Source organism: Wolffia australiana, chromosome 4 (assembly GCF_029677425.1).
Source record: "Wolffia australiana isolate 7733 chromosome 4, ASM2967742v1".
Classification (NCBI taxonomy): Eukaryota; Viridiplantae; Streptophyta; class Magnoliopsida; order Alismatales; family Araceae; genus Wolffia; species Wolffia australiana.
The window spans coordinates 11,206,189-11,224,557 of NC_135838.1; the positions used below are offsets into that span (position 1 = coordinate 11,206,189).

The 18,369-nt window shown below is 46.0% G+C and overlaps 2 protein-coding genes across 2 annotated transcripts; both read left to right on the top strand.

Annotated features, from left to right (window-relative positions):
• The first annotated feature begins 1,470 nt into the window (after positions 1 to 1,470).
• Positions 1,471 to 10,481, top strand: LOC144701927 (DDT domain superfamily). The gene is made up of 12 exons (XM_078573747.1): positions 1,471 to 2,016; positions 2,096 to 2,206; positions 3,221 to 3,307; positions 3,410 to 3,447; positions 3,537 to 3,618; positions 8,345 to 8,451; positions 8,627 to 8,786; positions 8,902 to 8,994; positions 9,064 to 9,187; positions 9,268 to 9,310; positions 9,389 to 9,556; positions 9,625 to 10,481. Exons 1-12 carry the CDS (start codon positions 1,690 to 1,692, stop codon positions 10,271 to 10,273), a joined length of 1,989 nt encoding a protein of 662 aa, XP_078429873.1. The 5' UTR covers positions 1,471 to 1,689; the 3' UTR covers positions 10,274 to 10,481.
• Positions 10,482 to 11,573: 1,092 nt separating this feature from the next.
• LOC144701928 (HIPL1 protein-like) lies at positions 11,574 to 14,503 on the top strand. The gene is made up of 7 exons (XM_078573748.1): positions 11,574 to 11,947; positions 12,014 to 12,168; positions 12,257 to 12,952; positions 13,029 to 13,245; positions 13,312 to 13,490; positions 13,624 to 13,865; positions 14,069 to 14,503. The coding sequence occupies exons 1-7, from the start codon at positions 11,821 to 11,823 to the stop codon at positions 14,454 to 14,456; spliced, it is 2,004 nt and encodes a 667-aa protein (XP_078429874.1). The 5' UTR covers positions 11,574 to 11,820; the 3' UTR covers positions 14,457 to 14,503.
• Positions 14,504 to 18,369: the final 3,866 nt, after the last annotated feature.

An 18,369-nucleotide genomic window follows, 5' to 3' on the forward strand; every position in this document is an offset into this window, starting at 1 on the left:
TTAGAGAAAATTCTGGACAACCCAAAGTGAACTCTCAAGAGAGCTCTTAACACATGCCCAGGGGCATTTTCGGAATTTTCTTCTTCTTTGAGATTTCGCCAGCTCCTGTTGATCCTTGACGTCCTCCTTGGTTGTCTTAACCTGTTTCTGAACTTACTAACCAGAAAATGTAAAAGATAATCCACTTGATTCGAAGAATCAAGTGGGGTTAGTAATTTTATGAAATAATGCATATGCATGACAACTCAAATGAATTAACTAGATATTCTTGATGCTTTAATGCTTAAAAGTCTAAATATTTGATGACTTATTGAGAGTCATCAAGGGGCAAGGCCCTCGGCCCGGGGCCACGCTTGTGATGGCGGTGCCTTCTTGTGCGCGCGTAGAGCTGAGGCCTCAAGTTGTAAGAGTGTCACTAGCCAACAACACACATTTCTCCCTTTCTCGGTACTTTATTATCATCCCTGGTCTTCCCCCATTTAATGATTAGGACCTCTGATGTAATCTTGTTCCTTATAATACGATATCCCATTTGATGCTAAGGGCCTAGCCCTACCCTCTCTCCTTATCCTCCAAGCAATCGAAATCTATTCTAAGAGACTTCCACTGCACACACAAAGGTTGCTCAATATTTATGCCCAAGCATTGAGGCCGAGATGTCTTCGATCCGAGCATTATTCTTGGCTCTGTATTTGATCGTGTGACATTCAAGCACTTGAATGGCTTGAAAATACTCCTATAATGATAAAAGTGAGACTAGACCAGTTCCACACAATGTGATGAGATTATCCTAAGTTTTGTAGCTATTCTTTTTACAATGATTCCACTACATATATTGGTTTCTGATCAATCAAGCCCAAAAAAATGTCCCCACTCCTCAATCTAGGGATAAAGAATAAAAGATGACAGGTGATGAGAGAATAAATAGAGAGATGGAAGTAATCAGTGATGTTGTCTTCCTCTCTTGTCCAAAAACTCGATGAACAAACAAATGTTGAACCTTATTCTGAACATCATCGAAAATTTTAAGCACAACGCATTGTCTACATTGTGGAACTCCTACGGTGACACTCCACAAGGGTGATACTGTGGTCTCTTCTCCTACATGCTCAAACGTTCCACACGATGGACTAGAACTAACTAGCGTCTGACATCCGAGGCCTGCTCGACGACCTAACTAGGTAGACCATTGTACGTCTTTTTCCTTCAACCATGGGCACGGGCGAGTGGAATCCCTGCGTAAATTAGGATATATCACACTTTATCCGCACTCACAAACTCTTGCAAACACTAGACCTTAACATATAAAACATATCTGACACCATTAAAAAATATTTCTATCACATTTTAATTAAGGAACAAGCCAGTTAATGGGCCGAGCGGCATTCAATGAGAGACGTTGGGCTAATTGGCCCATTTATCGAGAAACATATAAATACAGAGACGGCCCCAAATCTACGAGCAGGAAAAACCATCATTTATTACAGTTTTACCCTCGTCTTCTCCATCGCCTTTCCCCTTCTTCCCCGCCCATCCCTAGCTTCGTCTGCACCGTCGTCGAGCTCTCTCCGCCATTGCAGAGCTTCATGGCTGCGGTCTCCATTGCAGTGGAGCTTCAAATCGCCACCGCTGCGAGCAGATCAGCGGCTTAATCGTTCTCGGAGGCGGATTTTGTTGCCGTTGTAGGGCATGGGGGAGCAAGACGACGGGGTGTCGGTCAGCCGCGACGGATCTTCGTCGGAGGAGCGATGGAAGCCGAATCACTCTGTGGAGCGCAAGACGAGGTTTCCTAGGGCGTGCACGTCCCGTTCATCGAGCTCCAATCGCGATTTTCCCAGCCCGGTCAAGAAATCGGAGGCAAGAAAGGTTTCCGCGGCCTCGCGCAAGGAGAAGGAAGAGCAGTTGCAGCGCGGCAAAATCGTCACTCCGTTGGTGGAGCCGCCTGCCGCGTCTCAGTTGCCGAGGTGGTCCGTGAGGTCCATGTGGGAGTTCGCCTCGTTGTTGAACTTCTTGCACGTGAGTTCTTTTTTTCGTAATTTGCGTGGTTGGGTATTTGGGTACGACTTTTGATCTCACTGTTGGGTTTTTTTTGTAGATTTTTAGGCCTTTACTGAACATTTCCGTGGAATTCTCGGCTGAAGAGCTTGAAACAGCGTTGATTATACCTAATTCCACTCTGGACGATGTGCACATTCCCTTGTTGAAGGTTTGAAGTTGATTCAGCAAATGCTGCCCGAATTGCTCTTTTTTGGAGTTTCATTTATTAATCTTTTATGAACATCAAAATTTTGTGGCATTTGGAATTAATTTTCCAAGAAAATTTGCCTTTGCTCCAATCATGTCGCGAAGTTCTAATGGATGATGATTAGTGTATTGTAGTTCAGTTCTTGAATAGAGACATTGTTTTAAGGGTATCTTAATTTATTCTTAAAAAAAAGGTATCTTAATTTAAAAACTGGTGAAGATATTTGCCTGTTGTTTTTAACCGTTTAGTGGTTTTGTGATTTTTACTATGTTTAGAATCATTTAAACTGTTCCAATTCCTCTGTTTGAGGCATTAAAATTTGTTTCTCGGACATTTTATACATATGAGACCTCTAATTGTCTCCGTTTTTTTGGACTTATCGAATTTTGAAAATAGAGGTTCATTTTATCGTGTGTAGGGAGGCATCTAAAATTCAATTTTTATGAATAACTAAACAAAGGGCAGATGATGCATCGCACCTGGAACGATGTGCACTTGTTCTGATTGACCCCTTTGTACATGCTACTGTTAGAAAGAATTGATTGGGCTAAAGATATATTTTCCTTCCAAAAGTTAAATGGACTGTTGTGCTGTAATATGATGGAAATTAGATTCACTGTTCCCCTGAAGGCTGGAGAATTAGCACTCAGTCTCATATTGCCTGTGGGAGTGCCCGCTTGGACAGTCAAGATGAATGTAAATTTGATGAATGCAACCATTTATAAATACATTTCATTGAAGCTGTTGTTAGCTTCAAAGGAGAGGAGTATTGTACTGTTTGAAGATAAAATTCTGGTAGTCACGTGTACCGTTGGGTGGCTACTGCTTTGTCGCGTGACCGCCTTAAATCATCTTTCGAAAAAAGAAAATTCTGATGGTCACATTGTGATTTTAAAATATTCAGTTATTTATTTTTTAATTTTTATATCTCTGTTTTACATTTTAATTTCCACGATTTGAACGTCCCTCCTGTAGGCCATTCCTCCAATTACTCGCATGGCTTTAGGGCGCGCCACTTGGGTTACAGTGTTGTGCAGAAAGCTGAGGGATTGGTGGCACTGGGTATGTTGGTCAATCATTTGTTCATCTCTGTTTTGACTTTACGTTGGGACACTAGAACTTCCCATGATATAACTATTTGTTTCTCGGCTATCTGTCTTTCAGGTTGCAGAAGGGGAGATACCTATAGTGGCATCACACGGGTGAGTCATTTTTGAAGTCATGTGGTAGTTGTTCGATATTGAATTACTCATAACAAGGGATGAACCTCTTTGTATAATGGCAATTCCAGGGCTGAAGTTGAGCTGTACAAGAATCTTGATCCTACAATGCGTGTTGTGATTTTGAAAGCATTATGCGATATCCGTGTCGAGGTAGGACTTTATTAACTTGTACTGAGGCGCCTTCAAATATCAGAAACTGAATTTCCAAAAGATTGATTAGCTGATGGTTTTCGAATATATTTCATTTCCTTTCCATCTAAAAACTTGGGAAGTGTAAGTTGTCCTTTGATCTAGTGGGTTCTCTTTTATCCGTTCAAAAAGATAGAATGTCTCTAAGTTTGAAGTGTTATTTTTTTCAAAAAAAAAAAAAATCTAAACTGCATCCTTTTGCCTTAACATCTTTGTTTTGTGAACTTATGTCACAAGCCGACTATGTACTTCCATCGTTAGAAGGCCCATCATGTGTGTTTTAAGAACACATGTGATGCTAGCCTTTACCCTTCCCTTTAGTGAGGATCGTATAGGGGTTAGAGTTGGAAAGAAGGAAGTTCTGGCAATCCGCAGCTGGCTTGTTCTGCCAATTCAGAGTTCCAATGCATGCTTGGACGTGTGCTTATATTTTCTGTTCCCTGGTTTTTGCAATTAACTCTCAGTTCATTCTATCATTTTCTTATTTTGGAGAGTGACACTGGTATCAGGGCCGGTCCTGGCCCCAATTGATCCTGTCTTATGGACGTGACAAGAGAGCAAATGGATTCTCTTGAAGCTAGGTTGGCTGCGATGGCGGAAGACTGACAGTCCTAGCCCCTTCCACCGCAAAATCCCTAACGAGCTTGCCACAGCGTTTCCAAATCTTCAAAGCTTCCTCTTCGTGCTCACAGGTGGATGATGACCGACCAGTGCCAGGGGCAGAATCCTCCTCTCCACTCGGTCTTGTTGATCAATCCTGACCACAGCGTTTTGGCATAATCTCTACATTCACTGGGAAGGCTTTGTCATGTGGAGCATTAGTTGTGGATGAACCCTGTGTTGGATCATAAACGACTGCAGCTTTTTCTCACTTGCCTTGACAGGAAGGCCTTGGGTTGGATGCTACTGACCAAAGATCTATCTTTCTCTCATGAATAAACACACCGCATAAGTGGGACCAAATATCTATCTCTACATAACTCAAGAAGTTCTACCTATACGTCTCACTAGCGCTGATCTTATTTTGGGCACCCAGTGGCTGAAGACATTGGGGACATTGTCTCTGATTATCAAGCTTCGATGTTTGAAAGTGTTCACGTCGTATGGCCCAACACTCATTTGCAGCACTCGTCTATTCGATTGCATAAGGTGAAGTAAGAGTCGTACAAGCAAAATTGACTGCGGCTGGACCTGCATTGTGTCATCAACGTATCAGACTCAGGGGACATTGACGAGTCTCACTTCAACACCCTGAAGCAGATGGAGCAACTCTTTCGAATAGTATTTAATCTACACGCTGAATTGCCTCCTCCACATGCAGTCAACCATGTTGTAATAATGAAATAAGTAGGCCAGCCTGGAAATGGCCGCCCATAAAAGTGCTCCTACTTTTAAAAAATGAGTTGAGAAATTTGGGCTCCTGGTATCAGAAATTGGTCGGGGACTGTGATACTGCTAACGGCTCCATAATCAGTACTAAATTGCCACCCGTTTGTCTTTTTCTTCTCTAGGAATGCTGGCCTGGGTGATGGTCGGACCTGTGGTGAGTTGTTTGTCTACGAGCTGCTCTTTTTCATTTTTTTGTAAACGAAAATACTGGTAAGGTTCCATGGTCTGGTCCCAAACCTGGAAGCAACATGATCTGATGATCACATAAATGGCACGCAATAAGGTCTTAGTAGACTGGAAAACAATGGGAAGCGTGCCTGGAATAGGGACACCTCTTCATCCACTCGCCAGTCAAGTGCAGGACATGTTGATATCAGATATAACCAGCATAATCTATGGCCAATGGATCTGTCCGGCTTGCGATGGTATGTTGTTTTCAAGACCTCCAACTGAGTCACATCTGGGTGCTGCACATCTTGTGTCACACTCCGCCTGCTTGGAACCCCCTCAACAGATATCCTATTGGTTTGCTGGCCATCCTAGCATTTGCAGCTAAGAGAAACCCATAATAATATCTAGGCGAAGGTCAGGTACTGATAGATGGAGATGATTGCCGAGTGGCCTTGGATTTGCTGCCGAGAAGAGTGACCAGTGATTATGGTCCTGTGGACCCTCTCCTGTCCTCGCCAACTCCAGCTGTGAAAGCAGCTTCTCTGCCTTGAAGGTACAGCCGATGAGGCCTTCTCTGCCTTGAAAGTACAGCTTCTCTGTGCCGACTAATCTCAGCTTGTAGTCAAGGTCGAAAGGCAGAGTACAGGGTGTGCATGGCTGTCTCCTCCGACAGCTCCGGCAAATATCCCATGAGATCCAAAAGGCTGAGATGACCTCGTGTGCTGACCCGGATGGTCGTATCTTGAAAAGCAGGTGAGAGGCTTACTGAGGCTGTAAGACAAGACATTGATAAAGTCGCAGCTTGAAGTTGGCCTGACTGAGGAAACTCCCATTATCATCTTGAAGCAATACCATGCTGATGCCTTGCGCTCCATGGAAGAGGACACAAGGCTGAGACAATTTGCATCCTATGCATGATAAGTGTGGAACTAATGCTCTGTGTGACATAGCCGTCATTGAGGGTCACCTCTAAAGAAGGTTGGAAATTTCGGCGTATCAATATTTGTGAGGCAACCAGCCCCGACAGGGGTTATCCTCGTGGTCTCCACTCTTGACGAAAGTACTGGGTGTAGTCAGCTTCATCATCCTCTCCCTAGTTGTGTCTGTTGGGGCAAGCCCCTGCGGTCATGATGTGTTATCACAGCGGGCAGCAGGGATCTCTAATTGGGGATCAGTCGTCAGAGATAAAGTGGTCAGGTAGTTTTGGACGTCTGAGGTTGTCTCGGTTGTAGCAGTGTCAGGATGGCCTATACCGTCGGTTCCTGAGTAGCCTTATCTTTGGTAGCCATCCGGATCTGTGAGATCAGTTTTGGATTGGTTCCCTCGGAAACCAGCTACCTTCATTGTGTGTGGGGTGTGTGTGTGTGGAGTCTGGAGAGTTAAAGCCTGGTAATTCATCTAGGCAGATGGTTGTGGTCGACAGAGTTGCGGGAGGAGCAGACAGTCGCGGATGGCCAACACCTGTTGGGAACCAGTGGATCCCATTAAGCGTGGCCTTTGATTGGATACATTAGGAACATAAGGCTCAGTAGGCCCCCACTCCATATGTGGGTTAAGTTGGAGCCCATGAGGCTCTGGCTCAGGCCACCCTTCTAGGGTGTTCTTTAGGTGGATCCTTAGGGCCCACAGCCTGCAGCTGGTTTGTGCTGTCAGGACAGAACAACCACCACTTTGCATTGGCAAGGTCAGCACGGAATGAAGTCGACAATGTTGGACACAGTGGCGGTGGATCTTGGGAGTGTTTTAACATCTGGCTTGGGGGCCACTCAGCAGAGGAGGACAACCTCAGATCTGGGGCTGGCGCTGTCCAAAGAGCCTGATGCTCCAGGAAGTGCAGACATTATTCTAGCTTCAGCTCAAGACAGTGAAGGTGATCTTCCATGACTACCAGGATGTGAACAGCTCTGATACCAAAGTGATGCAATCCCTAAGTGCTTCAATACTGCCAAATTGCAATCTCAATCCAGTTCGGAATCCACTTTATCAGAGAAGTAATCTAGAGTGAGAGCAGTGAAGGGAGTCGAAGAGGAAGATCTGGCAGAAAGCACTACGCCAATAGGGCAGGCAGATGGAAGATGTTGATTGCCCGAGAGACTGCCACTCCGCATGTGCGGGAATGGATGTCTGCAAGAGGAAACAATAAGAGTGCGAGAGACAGGAGGGTGCATGAGAGGCACCGACAATGAGTTTAAGGCCATGGCCCCTCTTTGTTGGGTTGCTTAAGAGTCAATTGGTGTTGGCTCATGCTGGGCCGGTCAGTCGAGTCCTTGTTTGGGCTGACGTTGACTCTCACAGATACAACTGTGTATTTCAACTGTATTCATTTCAGCCAGTTATATACTAGCTTATACAAAACATGCCTGGGCCATCTATATATAGTGACTAATTTCTCACGAGGGAAATAAGTGACTCAGAAAGGACTTTAAACGTAGCTGGCCTCTTTTAACCCATTTCCCACTTACAGTGGACATACCAAAAATACATAGAAATAACACGAAACAGTACAAATTAACGCTATGCTTACTGGGGAGAATGACAAATTTGCCCCTAGATATGACGGGGATCATATCACATTCTAGTCTCCAGATATTGGTATTTCCATGTGGGTTTTCATTCTTTGACTTTGTCTTTTTTGGAGTGAATTCAATGGTGATTGAGAAAATCTGCAGTAGGAGGCTGGCCCTCCCAGTATACTGCAAGAGGAATATAAATAGAAAGAGAGAAAGCAACAGGGGAGACGAAAGAGAGTGAAAATGGGATCGATCATTCCTTGATTGAGTCTGTCGATCTATCCCTTGGCCCCGATCAGCACAATCAATGGATCCCACTGGCCGAATCTGTAAGGTATTCTGAATTTGTTTGGTTGAGTAACAACCTGAACGCAAACAAGCACAATAATTTTCGCTAACCCAAGATAATGATTATTAGCTTGTTCATTCAAAAAAAAAATGATTATCAGCTTGTTTCATCATTAAGTACAAGCGTGGTATTCCATTGGACTAATGTTTAGGATCCAATGAGGAGTTTTCCTTAAAAAATTTGTATAGTTATGGGTTTGTTTGATTTATTGCGAAGCTTTTGTGTTGATTGAGGTCCTTATTTCTCTCATTTTCTCATGGGTTTTCAGCAAGAGGATATCAGGAATTACATTGACAATTCCATAAAGCATGGCGTTCAACTTTCAGCCTTTCGTCGAGAACGAGTTGGTGGTGATTCCCACGGGGTGTCTTATTGGTAATAAAATTTCGTCGTTTTGATTTAGTTCCCTCACTTAAATTTTATACGAAGCATACTTTTCATTTACTTAATTTAGAATTTTCTGTGCATCCATATGATAACGTTATGAAGTAGCCACACCTATGTATTTACGTTTATTTTGTTAAATTAAAAACTTCAACTCTGTCCATAGGTACGAAGACGATCCAATCGTCGGTTACCGGTTATATCGTGAAATTAGGAATGTGGAGGTCACGAAAAAGGGAAAAGGGAGGGGATCCCAAGTTACGTCCACTGTATCCTGCCAATGGGAAACAGTTGCGACAAACTATGACGAATTTCAGGAAGTCTCGGTAACTACATCTCGTCTGGTGTTCTTAATTTTGAATTAAGTATTGTCATCGCCTCTTTCCAAAAGTTTTCAAGATTTCTAGATATGAGGAAATGTTAATGTTTTAAAAAATGCAGGATAAGCTCTTGGAAAGTGAAAACAGGACGGAAACTTCTCTTGGCAAGAAGTTGAAGATTGAATACCTTCCGGATATCGAGAAAATCCACAAGGTATCTACTAGAAACATGATTGATGTAAACATTAAAGAAAATTTCTAATCCATTCATTTGCTTTTGAAGAGAAAAGAAAGGTTGATGAAGAAGCAACATCGGGAAGCTCTGCTCCTCGACAGCTTCTTAGCTGCCGACGGGATCTCTTCAGGGCGTTCCCTTCGCGACAGGAAGCCCGTAACCTACACCTTTGGTACGAATCTTCAATGTTTCATCTCTTTCTCTCCTCTTTTCCTCTAACCAATGAAGCGAACTGTGGTTTCAATCCTACAGATGATTTTGACCGCTCGATCAACGAGGCGATCAAGATCACCAAGTATGCCATATGTCAACCACCCTCTTGCTTGACTTCAATCCTACGGGCGTTGACCCATGGATCTTTTGACCTTTTCAGGAAGAGTCAGCCCTCTCTAGAGCTGCAGCAGCACTACGCGCTGCGAAGGGAGAGTAAGCCCGAGCCGCAGGCCAATGGCCAGTCCACCGGCCAACCCGACTCGGCCGGGTCTCTATCCCCAGTCTCCAAGGACCATGAGGACACCGACGAGGAGGCTATTGACCGGGGGTAAGCCTATTAAATTACCCCGTGGACCTCGCAGTTGACTAATTCCCTTGACTTTTGTATGTGCAAAGGAACCGTCAAAGGAAGAGATCGCAGAAGTACTCAGAGGACTTTGTGGAGGGCATTTCAGAAAACGAGACTGGCAACGACAGTGACGACATAATGGGTGAAGCCATTTACGACGACGAGTACGTAAAGAACCGGAAGCAGAAGGCCGCAAGCAGCTCCGAGGACGAGTACCGGTGGGACGAGGAAGAAGAGAACCCAGATGAAGATGAAGACGATGACGAAGGGGAAGAGTCTTTAAGCGGCAGCGACGACAGTGGCGGGCCGCCCGTCAGGAGGCGGGGGAGGCTGGGCAGGGACACACGGTCAAAGCGACGGGTTGCCCGAGAGACCCAGCCCGGGCTCCGCCGCAGCAAGAGGTCCACTCGTCCGCGGATTGATTACCGACAGTATGATCTCTCGGACTCGGAAGCAGAGCCCCCGGCAGCGCCGGCGGCCAACAATAGTGAAGATATAGAGAATCTTGACCGGTCGGTCAACGAAAGCAGCGAAGAAGAGGAAGAAGTCCGCGTTGAGGGTGGATCGCCTTCGCCAGAGGTGAAAGAAGAAGAGAAGGTGCCGCGGTTCATCGACCTGAACGAAATTGCGCCCGGTTCGGGCTTCGAAGATAGTCCAGGCTTCGTGACCAAGGACCACGACAAGGACGAGTTCTGATCAGAAGTCTGCTTCTGTTTTGTACCACCACTGCTAGCAATCAAGGCTCTGTAAATTTTCCACTCTAACATTCTTCCGGTGTGCGGCCCGACTAATCAGGTGGCGCCCTCGCTAGTTTTTCGCCTTATTTTCCAAATTTCTCCATCTCTCTTGTCTTGAATTCCTGCTCTTGATTCTAAGATTCCGGCAAGAGGAAATATTCTGAGAATGATTTCCCAAGGTAACTGTGACGGTGCTTTCACAGTTCATTAAGTATCAACTGGTTCGAGGAAGAAGCTGGCTGGAGTCTCCATAGGTTTTCTAATGAATTAAAGTATGATGCACTTGAAGTGGGGCTTAAGCCCTGGGAACTTTTTCCGTAAAAAAATAAAATTCTGATCCTACTTCGCGTTGATTTTTTTTTGTCTTGTGTTTGCCAGAGGTTAATACGGTTTTTTCTAGAAAACTTCTAAGTTATTTAAATGGGTATTCTTAAGTAGTTAATGTCTTTAACAAGTGAGATACATAATAACCATTCATTGCTTTTACACAGAGGTACATAATTCCTTTTACTTTCTTTCATCTACTCTCTTTTATCTTTCTCTTAAGTCTTGCTCCGTGTCTGTTTTAGGTCCTTACTCTGTCTTTTTCTTGAATCAAGCATTCTCTGTACAATCAATTGTACATAGAAAACTTTTAAGATTCTCTAGTCCTCATTCAGCTCAGAGAAAGGACATGAATTGGGGACTGTCATTGTAGGGATTTTGTTGGGCATGTCTGCTCAAATGGCTCTCCAATGGACCTACAATAATCCATTTTGATTCCCTTCTAACCCATTCTTACCCATTCCATTTTGATCTTTTGAGCCCTTATAAATCCGAGTCTGGCAGGCCTTCAATGCCAATTCAATAAAATATTATCTTAATCAACTTGGCAGAAGCCCATACCATGAACTGGGGGCATAATTTCAACCACAGTTCTGGTGGGTAGCCGCAGAGGGCACAAAAAAAAATCACAGAGAGAGAGAGAGGGGGAATAAGATAAGAGTAGAATATAAGTCCAAGATCTTTAACTTTGTTCTTAAAAGGCTCAATCTTTATTCATATTTCATGGGGCCCCCTTCATTCCGTGATGATAGAGCTGCATCGCTGGTAAAGCGACCACTATCTCTATCATCACGGAATGAAGGCACGCGCTTTGATTGCTCAATCCGACGAACGACGAACGACCAACTCCCAGCAATCTACGAAACGACAGATTTGATTAATGTGAGCGTTCAGAGCGCATATCTGAAACATCGCCATCTCTTCGGCCCCCACTCTGCTCAGTTCCTCGTGTTTTTAGCGTCGATTGCTTCAAATTTACTGCCAATCTTCGCCCCCAATCCGTCTTCTTCTGCCTCGAGGCTTCTTCCTCTCTTTATTTGGCTCTACGAAAGCGACGGTTTGGGCCTTCTTTTGACGTGTTTCTCGCTCGTCGCTTACTTTTAGTCAACGACACTGACACCGGGATAAGGCTCCTCGATCTGCCCAAGAACACCCCACTCACTTGAAGCAGTTCTTCAGGCTATGGCGATAAGGGAGCTCTTCCCGGGGGCAGGAGACATGGCTGGAAGGCTTCGTTTCAGTCTGGGTTTAGTCTCTTTAGTCTTGATTCTTCCTTGTTCTCCCGGCCTACCCTTGTGCAGAAACTCCGGTAAATTTTTTATTTTTATTGCGATCTAATCCACTGATGAACTTACGCTATTTTTACCGCGAACAGCGGCGCCGATCTCCCTCAACGCGTCTCTTCCTTTCTGCAACTACACGGGAAGCAGCTGTTGTAGCATAGCCGAGGACGCCAGAATCAGCAGACAGTTTCGATCTCTCAATCTCTCCGACCCTTGCGCCACAGTCTACAAATCCATACTCTGCGCGGTGGGTCTTCCTTAAACCCAAACGAAATCTCTCTCAAAAAACGCAAAATTTCTCGCAATCTTTGAAACCCATCTGCGAAATTCCCCAGAAATGCGATCCTTACGCTTCGGAGATCTTTCCTCGGTCGTCAACCGTTGACGAGATCCCGCTGCTCTGCAACAGCACATCGCCGGGCGGAAAACCCTTCTGCGAGAAGGCCTGGGAAGCCTGCGACGACGCTTCTTCGAAGAACTCTCCTTTCAAGGAATGGAAGACGGGGGAGGAGTTCTGCCGGACCCTCGGCGGGCCGTCGGTGGACGAGTCGGGGTGCTTCGGCGGCGAGCCGGTGGCGCGTAACGCGAGCCACGGCTCGCCCCCGCCCGACGGCGTGTGCCTTGAGCGGCTCATGAACGGCTCGTTCATTAACCTCGTCCCGCACCCGGACGGCTCGAACCGCGTCTTCCTCTCCAATCTAGAGGGCAAGATCTTCCTCGCCACGGTGCCAGAGCAAGGATCGAATCAGACGATGGAGATCGATTTTGACGATCCATTTCTAGATCTGACGGACGTGGTCTACTCCTCCAGCGGGTTTGGTCTAATGGGCATGGCCTTTCATCCCCAGTTCGTGAACAACGGCCGGTTCTTCGTTTCTTACAACTGCGATAAGTCCGAGGGCTGCTCGGGCCGCTGCTCTTGCAATTCCGAGCTCCCCTGCGACCCGCTGAAGCTCGACAGAGAGACTAACTCTCAGCCTTGCCAGTACTTCAGCGTCATCGCCGAGTACTCCGCCAAGAGTTCGTCGAATGTACGCGCGTAAGCTCGTTTCCTTGTTGGGTTTTCTCAAAGACGCGGTTTTTAAACTGTGGGGTGGTGTATTGAAGGCGACCGCGGCGAACCCAAACGAAGTTCGGAGGATTTTCACCATGGGTCTGCCGTTCACGTCTCACCACGGCGGGCAAATCCTCTTCGGCCCCAGCGACGGGCACTTGTACTTCATGATGGGAGACGGCGGCTCCAACGGCGACCCCTGGAACTTCGCGCAGAACAGGAACGCGTTTCTGGGGAAGATCCTGCGCTTCGACGTGGATAAAATGCCGAGTGGGACCTCTCGACTTTGGTAAAATCTCTCGAATTTCGCTAATGTTTTATTGAATAATAACGCAGGCGCGGAAGAAATAGAGGCGCTCGGTGCATGGGGGAACTACACGGTCCCTGACGATAATCCCTTCGTCAGGGCGAACCTGATGCGCCCCGAGATCTTCGCGATCGGCTTTCGCAATCCCTGGCGCTGCAGCTTCGATTCAGAGAGACCCGCTTACTTCTTCTGCGGAGATGTTGGCCAGGTAAGGTTTTTATTCTTGCGATAATTATTTTTTTCGAACTATTTTGCGATAATTCAAAGAGACCCACTTTTTTTATTCTTGCGATAATAGGGTTTAGGTTATTCTCAAATCTTTTTTTCATGGTTATTCTCAGAACGCGTACGAAGAGGTGGATCTCGTCACCAAGGGAGGAAACTACGGCTGGCGAGTTTACGAAGGGCCGAGTCTTTACAACCCGCCGGCTTCTCCGGGGGGGAACACGTCGGCGAGCTCGATCGTCGCTATTCCGCCGGTGATGGGTTACTACCACAGCGAGATAAACCCTAACACGGTGTCCGCTTCCGTAACGGGGGGGTACGTTTACAGAGGCCTCGCCGATCCTTGCTTATACGGGAGGTAAGACGGAATTCTCGCGAAAGATAGATTTTTTTCGTCGTTGTTCTTGGGTTTGGCAGGTATGTTTAAACTAGATTTTTTTTCATCGTTGTTCTTGGGGTTGGCAGGTATATTTACGCTAGATTTTTTTTCATCGTTGTTCTTGGGTTTGGCAGGTATGTTTGCGCTAGATTTTTTTTCATCGTTGTTCTTGGGTTTGGCAGGTATATTTACGCGGACTTGTACGCGACGGCGATGTGGGTCGGGGTTGAGAGCCCGCCGAACAGCGGCAAGTATAACTCGAGCAGGATTCAGTTCAACTGCGCTGCAGATTCGCCGATTGCGTGCAAGTCTTCTGATGCTAGCAATATTCCTGATCTGGGAGTGATATTTTCCTTTGGAGAGGACAATGGCAAGGACGTGTTCTTGATGGCCAACAATGGCGTTCAAAGAGTCGTCAGCCCAAGCCGATGCGGCTACGCTTGCTCGAAGGAGGTGATTGTTCCAAAGAAGAGTCCGCCGTCGCCATCGAGCGGCCCAAGAACTCTTTCACCGCTGAGCTCTTTCTTCTTGGCCGTCTCGCTGTTTCTGCTGCTGGCCTTCGCCTTGTAAGAGGGTTCTCAGTCTTTTCAATTGAGACTTTGTTTATTTCTGCTGAACTTTCTTGGTCGGAAGATATTTTGAAAACCCACATCAACATAAGGAAAAGAAAGGAATAAAATATATGATCTGTAATTCATTATAACTGAGATTTCATTAAAAGTATCCCAGGCAAACCACATGGATGTCACAACTAGATTGAAGGGTTTTTGTTTTTGTCCCCTACTCATTTATTCCTCATAAATGATGATAATATTAAAATAAAATGCAGAAATTAGAGTTGTTACTCCAGAGCAATGAGTTGTGACTCACTGTGTACTAAAATTGCTAAACTAGAGCCCTCTCTGGCAAAGGGGATAGTATGTCAGTCAGATCCAGAACAGACACTTAATTCCTAATGGTAATGTTATCCCCTGAAAAATTGCACCTCTTCAAAAGAATGGCCATATATTTTTTTCTTATTTACTCTTTTTGTAGTCTTTAAAAGGTGATGCTATCAGTGGAAAAACGAGTAGTGCAGGTATATGGATGGCCTAGAGAACTTAAAAAGAGGCATATTGAATTAGGGTATCCGTCAATATTTTTTAATCTTCAATTTATTTATTAAATTTCTAAGAGTATACAAAGAGATGAAATGTTTGGACGTGGATGGCATATAAATACAATATTATAGTGGTTATACAGATTGATGCTCCACCATCAACCTACTAGACAAATAAATAAAACCCGTATAAAATTGAACTGCTAATCATCCTAGAGGCCAAGACCGAACATTAGAGAATCAATTGAGTATGACAACACATCCTTAGTGATGGCGCGGCACCGCCGGACGTCATCGAGCCAGCACGCGAGGAGCCACCGTCGTCACCGAGCCCGCCACCGACACGTGTCCAGCCGACACGACGAGCCGCCGCAGCGACGCGCGACCCCGAGTTCAAATACTCGGCGTGACGCACACGCCACCTCACCATCGGAGCATTCCACTTATCCTTATCTTTTCATATCTTTACTTTTGTTCTCCTTTCTTATCTCTTATCATCGTCGTTTCACATGTTGTCGTGTAGTGAGGGAAAGAGCCCATATGAGGACGTCTTCCCCTCCCATGGGCCTGACAAGCCCATTTTCCCCTTTTATTTTATTTTCCTTTTGTTGTCCAAAGGGGGCCCATATTCACCCATTATATAGGGGGGGGTGGCCGCCCAAGTAAAGTACTCTTGAATTTGAAGTTATGATGTTATGAGAATTTGAAGAGTCACGATCGTGAGAACAGGAAGAAGAAAGGAAGAAGAAGAAGAAGAAGGAAGAAGGAGGAGGAAGAAGAAGAGGAAGAAGGAGAAGAAGGGAAAGAAGAGAGAAGAGGAAGAGGAGCCGGCGCCCGGCCGCCGCCGCCCGCGGTTGTTGCCGCCGCCTGCGCCGTCTCCTCCGTTTTTGCCGCCGCCCGCGCCGTCTCCGCACCTCCTGCCGCCGCCCGCGCCATCTCCCTACTCCCCTGACGCCGCCCCGCTTTTCCCGCACCTCCTGCCTCCATCCTTTCCCTTTTCCCCCGCTCTACCGCTGCTCGTCCACGGCCGCGCCCACTCACCTCCCGCCTCCGCCCGCGCTATCTCCTTACCCCTGTCGCCGCCCGCGCTCTCCTCGCGCCTCCTGCCGCCATCCACTCCCCTTCCCGCCGCTCTGCCGCAGCGTTCCACCGTCGCGCCCTCTCTCATCCCGTCTCCGCCCGCACCGCGCAGCCTGTTTTTTCTTTTCCCCGTCGCGCGTCACCCATAACCGTCGGGCAGCCTTGCGCCCACGTCCCCTCCTCCGCGACCGCTGCCCGCTCACGTCCCTTTTCCTCCTTCTCACCCCGCCATTCGACTCAGCCTATCCGCCCGCGACACCCCATCCCGCTGCCGTTCACTCGCCACCCGCGGGCGTTTCTACCACGCTGGTAGACGTTCAGTGCGCACGGCCATGTGATCGCGTCTGTGGCTCCGGCGGTCTGCATCGCATCGACAACACGCCACCTGTCACGACCGAGCTGCCGCCGACGACGACAACTCCCGCGCCCTTATTCCTGCCGGCATCTTCCCGTCGCTCAGGACTCCCGCACTCCTACGGATCTCCGGTTACGCATACCTGTCGCCAGCGCGATCTCGGTACCCCTCACTCGCCCTCCTTTACGTCCTTTACTTTCTTCAGTGCACTTTCGGTTCGCCTCTTCCGCGCTCGGGTTAGATAGGTGAGTGAGAGACAGGTTGAGATAACGACGAAAATACTACGAGAGTCTTACCTGCCTGGTACGAGTCGGGTCCTCCCGACGCTTGTGAGCACTACAGCGGGGTTTTCCCGTTCGGCGACGTACTCGCCCTCATCCCTCTCGGGCGAGGTTCAGGAGGTCCGTCCGACCTCACTCAAAGCGATCCCGTCTATTCTCTGGAACGACATCCACTACTCGTTGGCGCACGCACGTACAACACGTAGGGACTTTCGCATTGCACATCATCATTATCACCTGTCTTTATCATCCGTCGGACGACGTCGGTCGACGTAGTCCGATTAGTCCTCGATTCGATACCGAGCCCGTACCCTCGGTGACGACCGGACGACGTCTTGACGACGTCCGGCATCACTCAGCACACGAATTAAGGATCTTAAGAAGGGCATCACTTAAATTTATCAATGCCGACGCGTGATGAATATTTCTTCATAGTTTAATGATGGTTATTTCCAGGGCCTTCTTTCTCAAGCTGAAGAAGCTGAATAAGAACATCATAAGGTCAAATGCGCTTATATAATTGATCCCATGGTAGAAAGTAAACGTCCACTTGATAACATGATAAATGCACATATATTTCCATACATTTTAGATGTTTTTGGTATTATTAATTTATAATTTATTATGTTATGATTTGAGTGAGCCAAATATTTATGCATTAGTTAGAAATTCCAACTTTTGCGCATTATGGTTATTTTTCATTAACTTCATTGACTTCTATGAAGTCAAGAAGTTTGATTACTGATGAGTATTTTGTAGTTCCAAATGTGCAGAAATTTATAGGAATTAGATGATACAATTCTTAGTGAATTGGAGAATTTTTGTGAACTCATGATCATCAAAATGGACTGAAATGATGAAATGGTGTTGTGGGCTTTTAAAAGAGAAATAAGAGGGGCTTGTGCCACGATCTGACCTACTATTGGGCCTTCAAACCCCTTACAAAAGAAACCAGCTGGAAAATACAAGGCAAAGCTCTCAAGCAATGGAGAAAAAGAGGCAAAATGGCTAGAAAATATAATAGAAAATGCCCAAAGGGGTATTCTAGTAATTCTAAAAATGTATACTCTCTTTCTCCCTCATTTCCCCTCATTCTGGACATGCTCTAGCAAGTGGCTCGTCAGCAGGACAAGGCATATTTCAGAATCCAGGTTATTCAACCTGCTTAATGTAAGTTTGTTGAAGTTTTCATACAATCTCATATCTTGTTTGCTTTGAAAAATGCCTGATCCTGTCTAAAAATGAGGACCCATACTTGAGAGGATGCATTGAGGGCTCACTAGAATTGCATTGAGGTTTTAGGAACCCAGATTTCCATTTTCACATCATCAACCATCCATTTACCCTTAAAACCCATCATTTTCTCACTCCAAACACTCGTTTTCCCAACTTTTTCTATCTATAATCGTTTCATTCTCTCTCTAAATCTTCATAAATATCCTCATTTCATGCCGTAAAAATTTCAAAAAAAATCTTCTTCATTTACACCTTCAAATTCCATCTCAAACTTCTTCTACACTCTCTCTTGAATTCTCTTTCTATCTCTTCATTTCAGTCATTTTCTCTCTCTAAACACATTTATTTCTTTCTCTAAAATCTACTCCTCTCTCTCTTTATATCATCCTTCACTCTTCATTTCAAATTTCAAAAAAATTTGCTTTTGAATTA

Bases quoted from the DNA above. Each gene is read 5' to 3' on its own strand.
- LOC144701927 (XM_078573747.1), top strand. From the start codon at position 1,690: ATGGGGGAGCAAGACGACGGGGTGTCGGTCAGCCGCGACGGATCTTCG. The intron at 2,207-3,220 runs GTTTGAAGTTGA...TCCCTCCTGTAG, and splicing joins TGCACATTCCCTTGTTGAAG to GCCATTCCTCCAATTACTCG. The intron at 3,619-8,344 runs GTAGGACTTTAT...ATGGGTTTTCAG, and splicing joins TATGCGATATCCGTGTCGAG to CAAGAGGATATCAGGAATTA.
- LOC144701928 (XM_078573748.1), top strand. From the start codon at position 11,821: ATGGCGATAAGGGAGCTCTTCCCGGGGGCAGGAGACATGGCTGGAAGG. The intron at 13,246-13,311 runs GTGGGACCTCTC...ATAATAACGCAG, and splicing joins CGACGTGGATAAAATGCCGA to GCGCGGAAGAAATAGAGGCG. The intron at 13,866-14,068 runs GTAAGACGGAAT...TGGGTTTGGCAG, and splicing joins GATCCTTGCTTATACGGGAG to GTATATTTACGCGGACTTGT.